The sequence below is a fragment of the Oryza glaberrima genome, chromosome 9 (assembly GCF_000147395.1).
Source record: "Oryza glaberrima chromosome 9, OglaRS2, whole genome shotgun sequence".
Lineage (NCBI taxonomy): Eukaryota > Viridiplantae > Streptophyta > Magnoliopsida > Poales > Poaceae > Oryza > Oryza glaberrima.
This window is the reverse complement of record NC_068334.1, coordinates 11,829,853-11,840,526: the sequence shown is the minus strand read 5'-3', so window position 1 is coordinate 11,840,526 and position 10,674 is coordinate 11,829,853. Positions and strand designations below refer to the sequence as shown.

The 10,674-nt window shown below is 43.5% G+C and overlaps 1 protein-coding gene across 2 annotated transcripts; it reads left to right on the top strand.

Annotated features, from left to right (window-relative positions):
- The first annotated feature begins 3,360 nt into the window (after nucleotides 1-3,360).
- LOC127785290 (cyclin-D2-1) lies at nucleotides 3,361-7,555 on the top strand. Of its 2 annotated transcripts, none has more exons than XM_052312725.1 (6): nucleotides 3,361-3,792; nucleotides 4,095-4,181; nucleotides 5,387-5,489; nucleotides 5,587-5,784; nucleotides 5,864-5,994; nucleotides 6,087-7,555. In XM_052312725.1, exons 1-6 carry the CDS (start codon nucleotides 3,520-3,522, stop codon nucleotides 6,255-6,257), a joined length of 963 nt encoding a protein of 320 aa, XP_052168685.1. In that variant the 5' UTR covers nucleotides 3,361-3,519; the 3' UTR covers nucleotides 6,258-7,555. The 2 variants fall into 2 exon arrangements, with proteins under 2 accessions (XP_052168685.1, XP_052168684.1); XM_052312724.1 differs by having other exon boundaries at nucleotides 3,363-3,792; nucleotides 5,387-5,485; nucleotides 5,583-5,784; nucleotides 6,087-7,300.
- Nucleotides 7,556-10,674: the final 3,119 nt, after the last annotated feature.

The following is a 10,674-nucleotide window of genomic DNA, read 5'->3' as shown; positions in this document are numbered from 1 at the left end:
TGTGCTAATTTCTGAGCTAGTGTGAACATCTTGTGGCTGTTTCTCTGATGTCTGAACCTTAATTTTTTCAGTCACAGCTGCTACTATCTTCCAATGTGGCGGGCAAAATTCTTCGCCTTTAACACCTCCACTGTGAAGCACCACAACTTGATCATTTCCTCTCATGCTGCAGGTCAGTCAGGGCGACCTCAACAGGTGGCGCCACCCAACTTGCTGCGGCGGCGTAATCACCGGCACCGGCAATGACATGCTACACAGATGAGCACTTAACTCCATCCATCCCCTCACCCCCTAGCAATGCTGATGATCAGGTCAAAACACCTTTGCCTGCCAATCTGCCATGGCTGTGTGTGCAGGCTTGCAGGAAGGTGCGGGCCAAGCTTTGCAGTTCATTCAATGGAGCAAAGGAAGATGAGCTGAAGCCATGGAGCTGAAGACTGAAGAAGGGGGCTCTTGTGGGGGCAGTGTACGTACTGCCTCCTGCCTGCCGGCCGGCCAGCTCCCGGCCATCTCCGATCGGTGAGTTATGGTGGTTGTGGTTGGCAATGGCATTTGGCTGGCTGGCTGGCTGGAGTGCTGGACTTCAGCTCAGCTCTCGCTGCAACTGGAGCGATGCGACCCGTGATCGCCTCTAATGGCAGCTTGGATTCGTCTCCATCAAGGTGTATGTCAATATGTCATAGGTAATAGCCTAGCCATGGCCCTCTTCTATGTTTTTTCCTTCATATTCTGTCTCACTGCACTGTCTGCACATCTCTTCTCAGGTACATCGTGCACTGTCACTGTATAGGCGACTGACCGATGCTGCTACTATTCTTCTCTTGTATGATAGCCGTCGATCGTAGTCGGATCGACGGCGGGGGGCTACTCGGAACAATGGCTTGCTTGTGGAGATGCAATGTTGATGGTCATTCTTGGTACGAGATGGGGGTCCAAGAAGTTAATATTCCTGCAGGGGATGTGCATTGTCGTAAACACGCTAACACACACTACCTGTGAACTACAGGGAAGGGAACCATATGGGATGTGGCGACTTCTACATACACAGGAAACCAGCTAGGTACGTACTCGCTTCGTCCAATAAAAAACAAATCTAGAACGTACTCTCTCCGTTCTTAAAAAACAAATCTAAAACCGTATATGACATATTCTAGTACTAGAATGTGTCACATCCAGTACTAGGTTGGTTTTTTATAGGACGGAGGGAGTAGGCAAGTTTACTACCAGTACTCCTTACCAACATTTTCCTTTTTTACAAAAGAAAACAAAGATTTATAAATTCAGATATGAATCGGAAATTACTAGGTGGTTCGGTTTAAACCCGAAACTTGTCCTACCAAAATATCGGCATTCTGAATAGTAATTTAGCAATGTTTGGTTTGATACCAAAACTTGCCTACACCACACATATTTTGCCAAAAGGTCGACCAACCCTACATTGCAATGTCGTACATGTGACATTTCTCTATCTTTTCTGAGATCGCATTTGACATTTTCTCTTGTGCATAGGCAAAAGAGGGTTTGTATGTATGTATGTACATTAGTGCATACACGACCTGTCAGGGGAATGCTGTAGCGTGTGTCGCCCATACAAAATCCGTGAGGGAATATAAAGTACGCTCTGCTGTGCTGCCCCGATTTGCTGCCATTGCCATGCGAAAATTGCCCCCAAAATCCATACACGGCTAATAGGCGATCGATCGCCCAAGCGATCAGATCCGCCCCCCCCCCCCTCCCCTACCTACGTCGCTCCCTCCTCTCCCCCCTTCCTCCTCTTCTTTTTCTCTTCCTACTACACCATAAATATTTAAATTTAAATTCAGAATTGAAACGGGTTTATAAACTTTTTTGACTTATAAACTTTTGTTCTATAAACTTTAGATGTATAGAAATACTATATATAGAAAATATTTTAATTCAAATTCAAATTCGAATCGGGTATAATTCAAATTCAAATTTGAATCGGGTATGTAAACTTTTAACTTATAAACTTTGGATTTATAAACTTTAGGTGTATCTAAATACTATATATAAAAAATATTTGAATTCAAATTCAAATTTGAATCGGGTATATAAACTTTTGATTTATAAACTTTGGGTCTATAAACTTTAGGTGTATAAATTTTAGATGTATAGAAATACTATATATAAAAAATATTTGAATTCAAATTTAAATTTGAATCGGATATATAAACTTTTGATTTATAAACTTTGGGTCTCTAAACTTTGGGTCTATAAACTTTAGGTGTATAAATTTACTAAAATAGGAAAGTAATGCGGTGCCAAAAAAGGAAACGTGGAGGGAGGGAGGGCGGAAGGGGGGGCGATCGCTAACCCATATAGCCCCGGCGATCGATCGCCCATTAGAGTTTCCGTAATATAGGCCGTGTTTAGTTCCCTCTATTCCCAACTTTCCATCACATCGCATCACATCAAAAACTTTCCTACGCACACATAAACTTCCAACTTTTTCTCCAAACTACCAACTTTCTCCTAACTTTTCCACCATCTAAACACAGCCACATTCTCGATTAAAAGGTCCATTTAGAACGCAGAAATTTCCACGTTTGACCGTAGACCCACAAATATAAACACTTTAAATGTTTGGAATTTATTACAAATATAAGGGTTTTAGGGCGCTACTTATCGCATCAATTACTAAACATTTCCTTATTTCAACTTGGGGTACGAAAGTATTTTCCCTTTAATTTCAATCTATGTACTTAATAATATAGGAATACTTATATTTGTAAATGGAGAGAGTAGGATCAGATACGTAAACCGCTTATTAGCACGCGTGCGAGCTCGGTGGTGTGGATCTTTTTTCCCTTTTACTCCATCCCATTTTGATCATCCCCTAAAATTTTTGAGATCTTCTCAAAATGATCATTATATAATAAGTGTCTCTTTGTTTTTTTTGTGCAAAGAGTAAATACGCATAATTGAATATATTGCATGTAACTAACCAAGATTAATTTCTATTGGTACAATGGCATGTAATATTTAAAACATGAGTAATCCACGGGACACAAAGCGATGGAGCACCTTAACCGATGAGGATTAATTCTAAGAATGATAAATGTTTTGGTATCCTTGATCTTGGTGCCCTTTCCTTACAAGATGATCAAACTGGGATGGAGGGAGCAGTAGTACCAATCATTCCCTACTTATCAGTCAGACAAAGACTTATTTTCCCAGTTGGAAATAATCCAATAATCATAAGCACTTGCACTTGCACACACACATGACACATCATACTTGCATAACACACTCAACTCACTTTGGTAGCTAGCTAGAGCCATCAAGTATTATATATCCCCTTGTGTGCACCCACATCGCTCACGCTTGCTACTACTACCCTCTACCAAGACTACCACCATCTATCTATCATTCTATCATTCTATCTATCTATTATCTCTCGCTTCCACTAACCTCAGCTTCTCTGCTCCTCCACCTCCTCCTCCACTGCTACGCCGGCAATGGCCGCCCGCCACTGACGTGCGGCCGGCAACACCGGCGATGCCGGCCGACGACGACGACGCGTCGTACCTCCTATGCGCCGAGGACGCCGGCGCGGCCGTCTTCGACGTCGCCGTTGACATCAGCACATGCACCACGGAGGACGACGAGTGCTGCTCCGTCGGCGGCGAGGAGCTGTACTCGGCGGCGTCCATCGCCGAGCTCATCGGCGGCGAGGCCGAGTACTCGCCGCGGTCGGACTACCCCGACCGCCTCCGCTCCCGGTCCATCGACCCGGCCGCCCGGGCCGAGTCGGTCTCATGGATTCTCAAGGTGATCGATCGATCTATCTGTGCCGATTAATTAGCAAAGCTAAGCTTAATTAGCTCTTGATGAGCTCCATGGCTCATGGCTCATGGCTGCATGCTTCTGTTAATTGTTTCCAATATCTATATATACTACCCTGCATACGTATTAAAGCTAGCTTAATCAACTGTTTGGCAAGCTAACCTCGTAATTAGCAAGGTTAAGCTAGCTTGATTCACTGTTTTTTCAAGCTAACCTCGTAATTAGCAAGGTGAATATATTGAAGCTAGTAGCTTAAGTCATATCATTATCTTTCTCTTCTTCCCCAGGTGCAAGAGTACTACGGATTCCTTCCCTTGACGGCCTACCTCGCCGTCAACTACATGGACCGGTTCCTCTCCCTCCGCCATCTGCCGGTAAGCTCGCCGCCGGCGGCCGCCGCCACAGTGTCAGTTAATTAATTACCATATTATGAGCACCATCTGTGAAAGATTACAGTTTTTCATCTCCATAATCTCTTTAATATGAGCACAGAGGAGAACTTGTGTATGGTAGCTGATGGGGGGGCATCAGTGGGAAACTGATGCACAAGTTCAGTGCTGATGCTGGCCTAAAAAAGAAAAGATTTGGAGGTTGTTGTCTGCAGAGTAATCAATTAGCCCACTGAATTTACCGTTCTACCCCTTTACATGGAATGAAGGGGGCAGCTGCAGGATTTGTTTATGCACTCAAGACACATTGTGGTCTTTTCTGCTTTAGTGCATGCATGGTTAATTAAAGCTTTGTTTGTGGAACATGCCTTATCATTGTGCTTTGCTACTCTTGCTCCACATTTGTATTAATTTCTATGGCCTATGGGGTTAGTGTTTGGACTGTCAAGGTGTGAGGCATCTTCTCAGTGACTGTGCATGCATGGTGGGGTGTAGTAGTAGTTTATCAGGACCAAAGAAAAGAACAAACTGCAAGCTAGCTGTAAGCTGCAAAGTATCTCTCTCTGCACCAAGCCATATGCACCACCAGCCTTGGCTGAAATGGGCACCATTATTTTTTCTGACTTTTTGTTGCCTTGTGATGCTGTTTTTGAACACAAGCCCTTGGACCTGTTAAGCAAAATTTAACAACTGTTATGCACAGTATGGGTTCACTGTGCACGCATGGACCCGGAATGCTGACGTGCCCTGAAGTTCCAAGGACTAATCTGAAGTAGTAGTAATGGATAATAGGATTATATCCAAATGCTGACATGACTGAAGATCTCAACAACCTTTATTGAGCCTAAGCTCAAAAGGAAGTAAAAAAAGCTTTGTAGCACCTATGAAATATTTACTACAGTGCCAATATGTAACAGTAAACAATGTTTGGTATTTGTTGATCATGTTGTCCTCTGCTGAGGGCCCTCTCCATATGTATATTCTACAGTCAATGCATACATCTACTTGTCTGCACAAAATAACTATTCATGTGTTTGCCATTTGAAGATCTTTTTATCAAATCTTCATGGTACTACACCTAGATGTTTCTGAGTTTAAATACTTATATGTTACATATTCATCTGTCCTTGCTTTGTGGATCCTTGCTTCAACTATTAATTGCAGTGTTTATGCTTTTCCCCTCAATGCAGGAGGGTCAAGGATGGGCAATGCAGTTGCTAGCTGTGGCCTGCCTCTCATTGGCTGCCAAGATGGAGGAAACCCTAGTTCCCTCCCTCCTGGACCTACAGGCAAGTACAGTTACTACTTGTAATGTGAAAGCTGTTTGTGATATGTGTTGAGCAAAATTCTAATAATCAGAGCTGAATGTGCATTGTTCGTTGCCAGGTAGAGTGCTCAAGGTATGTTTTTGAGCCACGGACGATCTGTCGAATGGAGTTTCTCATCCTGACGGCGCTCAATTGGAGGCTCCGATCGGTTACGCCTTTCACGTTCATCGACTTCTTCGCTTGCAAGGTCGATCCGAAAGGGAAGCACACGAGATACCTGATTGCCCGAGCCACAGAAATGGTTTTAGCTACAATACATGGTAAAAATACAGATGTTTTTGCTGGGTGATCATGTGCTGCAGCACATTTCTAATGCAATGGTGCAAAATGCAAATTCAGACATCCAGTTCTTGGATCACTGCCCGTCGTCAATGGCTGCTGCCGCAGTGCTGTGCGCCACCGGTGAGACACCGTCGCTCGCATTCGTAAACCCTGAGCTTGCAGTCAATTGGTGCATTGGCCTTGCAGAGGTAAAAACACTGTAAATTCAGCACATGGCTAGTTTTCGGATTTCTGAACTGAAATTAACTGTTAGTTTGTGACATGTTCTTCTCTCATGTAGGAAGGGATCAGCAGCTGCTACCAACTAATGCAGCAGCTGGTAATTGGAAATGTACAGAGGTCAGCAGCAGCAGCAGCAGCAGTTAACCTGTTCTCAGATGAGGGTCTGTCATATGATTCCTCCTCACCTCCCCCACCAAAGAGGAGGAAGAGGTCACCACCAGGCACATGATCAAGAAGGTCTCAAGTAGATAGAGAGAATTATTTACATGATGGGGGGTTTTTTTGAGCAGATTAACAGGGGTTTGATTTCTTCCGGTTGTTGTGTTCTTGTGATTCTTTTTTTTCCCATTTGTTCTCTTCTTTTGGGGTTTCTTTACACCTTTGTGGGGGCTCTCCCTGCTTGGCCCTATTGATCTTTGCCATCATGGCAATGGCAGCCTCTGCACTGCCAGTCTGTGAGGAAGTGAAAATATGAAGGTGAGGAGGGAAGACAGAGAGACAGATAAAAATTTGTGTTTTTTTTTTTTGGTGCTATACTCTGTGGGTCTTCAGTCTTCACCTCCCCAATGCAAAAAATTGCAGAGATTGCATTGATTACCTTGGTGTGTGAAGCCATGGAGGAGAAAGAAAAGTAAAAGGAGAGCAATGCAATGGCACATTGCATTGCATTGCAGGCAGTGAGATGGTGGGGGTTAAATGAGGTGGTCAAGCAAAGGGTCAGATCTCCTGTCAAAGGTGTAGGCCTTCTCCCTGCCAAGTTCTGTTCATATTCATGAGGGGGAAATTTGTTTGTTTCCGAGTGGTTTGTTTGTATTTTGTTGATGTTACTACTGAAGATGAAGAGAGAGAGAATGAGAGAGGGGGCATGGTGTACTGGGAGGCACATGCATGCCCTAGTGTGATGCTCTGGAGTGAAATATTTGTCCATCTCCGGGCTAACAGTGTCCAAGCATGAGGCTTTTGGGGGCCCTTGCTATTTCTTCCAATTTGTACCCTTTTTTTCCTTGCATAAATAAACATGTTGCCATTTTAATTGGCCTGAAAAAAGATATATCATGAGGAGAGAGTTCATGTGCTTTGCTATTGTGACCCTGTGTATGCAAATATGGCCAACCTTTGTGTTCCTTCTCTTTTTAATTTCAGTCAGAGTAGTTGGTGAGTCTGACCCATTTTTTCCCCTGAATTCTGAAAGCTGTACATACTGTCAGTCATTCTACAACGGGAAATTCTCCAAGAAAGCAAAGGAATAGTCTGGCACTTTGAATTGCCCTGCTAATGAATCCAAAATGTCAAACAAGTAACTATGCCACCTCACATGATTGTTTGAAGCCTAGTGATAGTAGGTTAGGCATTCACCACCTGTTCAAAGCTGTAGGAAGTAGACATGCACTGCAACTGATTACTTTGTTTGATGTTTTTTCCCCCTTTCCAACAAGAATTCTCCACTGAAATCATTCAGAATGCTATAATAGTGTCCTCACTGAAAATATTATACAAAACATAGATTCATATTCTCCACCATCTGAACATATAGCATAAAACAGCCATTTTGCAAATGTGATTGTATGTTCTTACCAATTAGACAACTGAGACAACATTCAGATATATTTCTCAATACTTTGAACTTCCAGTTGGATGGTACAATTTCTTTTTGTTCTTTCATTACTAAGGTTGATCTCAAACTGGATAGCTCAGACATATGAGGTGCACTTGCAGAGTTGTAGTTTGATCTATCAAGTATAAAATATATAAATCCACTAGGTGGTGATAGTGCAGGGTACCACCCTATGTATGCAGTCCCTGCCACCTAGGAGGAACAATATAGTAATCCTCATATCATGGCAGCTCAAGCATTTTACAATAGTGGTCAATAGTAGTGCCATTCAGGAATCATTGGAGGAGGTACCCATTATAACAGGGATAGTTTGTCATATCTTTTGATCCCTCTTTTCAATGTTTCTGGAAGGGAGTTTGCTACACAAGCTAGAAGTAATTCTTCTGCTTCTTGCAAGCTGTGTGACATGACCTTAGGCACACACACACACATCTAAGTCATATGACCATGGCATGGAGTGCTGCATGCCATGTTTGATCTGTGACATGCCAGGCCAGGCCAGGCCATGCCATGCTTTCCCCTCCTTAATGAACAAATGAGGCCATCACCATGGAGCCCCCACCACAGATCTCAAAGCATTGCAATCTTGCATTCTAGTGCTAGTGCACTCAGCATATATAGGTGGACATCTTTTGGTCTTTTAAAAAAAATTGTTCTTCTTTATTTTCTTTCTTCTCCAAATGGCAGAATAGTGAAAGTCTTGGCCTCAGACAGCTGAGTGGTACATACTATAGAGATGGTTGCAAATTCTGCAGCTGCCTTTTGGCTGGGGTTAGATCTTGGGAGGTCTTTCTAGGAGGGTGAAAATAATCATCTTTCAGAAAAAGAGGGGGGAAAGAAAGCAACTTTGAGTCCTTACATATGTGTTTCATCAGCTTTGGGAGGAAAATTGTTTTCTTAATCTCTCTGTATATTGTTTTGGATAATAGCTTTCTCCTCCAATAAAAAAATTTGGACAGTCAAGGTACAAGAATGTCGCGTTGGTTTCCGATCGGATGGCCGAGATCGATCGACGAGATGCTGCTGCCAGCTGAGGAGCAGAGAGTCCAATGTTTACAGCTAGCTGCAAGGAGATCCAACTTTCACAGCACAAGCCTTTACTGATTCAACATTGCACTTTCAAAAGCCATGCACCAGTAGGCAGCTTTGGAATCCCATGTATGAGGATGAGATAATGTGAGAGCCCAAAAGCCAGAGGAGGACGAAGAAAGAGCAGTACCCGGATTGCCAGCAAATGTGGCTAACCCTCATCTTTTTGCAAACACTTCTTTTCCAGAGCACCAAGACATGCCTGAAATCTCTCAAACTTTGTCCTTAAAGACCCCCTTAGCATGGCATTAGATTCACTAATGTTAATAGGATCGATCCATCAGATAAAGAACAGTGTCCATGCATCCATGATGCAGTGCTGCGACGTAGCTATCTATCTCTGAAGATGATCTTTGCTTTCAGGGATGAGGTTTGCATCTCCAATGCCCATGTCCTTCCCAGGCTGCAAAAAGATGAAAAGAAGGGCACTCTGAAAAATCTGAATCTTTTTGGCCCTAGTAGTACGTGTGCTGCCTTTGCTTTCGCAATTCACCTCAGGCTACGACGAGCCTGTGTCTGTCACTAATCGAATCAAATCGATCTTTGCATAGCATAGCATGCAGCTGATCGATGCATACTCTCTGCTGCAGCAGCTGCTACTGTTGCTACTGTTGGTGTTGGTGGTGAAACGTGATCGATGGATGATGGGAGAATGGTGCGTTTTCTGCTGCTGCTGCTGCTGGACATGGTGATGGGTGGTAGTAGAGGAGAGGAGGAGGGGAGTTGGGGCCATGGAGGAGTGGTCAAAAGTTGGCATGATAGAGGGGGAATATTTGGAGAGGGGCGGTGTTTTCTTTTGGTGCGGCGTGGGGAGGCACCCGCCCCCATCGGTTGCACGTTGCAGCATCCATTGGGGGCGCTCTGTGGCTTTATTTGCTAGGGTTTTTTCACCCTCTTTTAGCCACCATTTCACAATAGATTCTACCATGTGTATCATTGACTGTATTTGTTAGAGTATATGGTATCATTGCAGACGATCTAGCAATTTCTTGGAGGTGACCACTGTTTTCGTTTACGTCGCCGTCACCTTAGGAGAGATCGTTCTTCCGGACGTTTTCTTCCTTATCCCTTGTACTCTATCGTATATATTCAATCATTTACTGATTTATTATAGCATATGGTATCAGAGCAGACAATCTAACGTCATTTCCATCGCCGCTATCATTAAGAGTAGCAATTTTCCGAGAGCGACAACTTCTTTTGTTTTCTTTGTTGTCACCTTGGTTCTTCCGGTTGTTATCTTCCTTATCTCTTGTACTCTATATATATACACCGTATATGTACATCGGTATTCGAGGCTCAATACAATTGATCCATATACGTAGTACATCTCCTCTCGTATAATATTTCAATATTAATGCGACAATTTAGTATGAATACAGTAACCGTTGACCGAGAAGTTTTCTTACAATGATCTCTACTGGTAGTAATAAGATCAATCAATTTGTGTTATATAATCCCGATGATTGAGTACGTGGATCAGAAGTTACTTCCGTAATCTAACGTCTCATTGACACGCCGTGTACGTTCATCCCCGTCTCCTGTTCCATCATGCGTGCATACTGATCTATGAGAGACCGACTTTAATTCCCATTGTCATTCTTACACCGATAATAATCCCAGATCTGATGCAAAATACAGGTCAAACGAGAGAACATGTGGAGTACAATATACCATAAACATGGCGGCAAGAAAACAGACACCTACCAGGAGACAGCCACCACCATATATATGCATCCGGCATCACCCGTCGTTGTATTACGGTCCATCCTCTCCATCATCAACCCCAATCAATCATGGAAGCGAAAAATCACCATCAGCAACAAAAAGCAACCCAACCAACCAACCGGCCGGTGTCGTCTAAGCCATATCGATCGTATGCATACGACGATACGCAGATACGCACGTACGCGTCGATCGATCGAGGAGGCGCGCGCTGTGC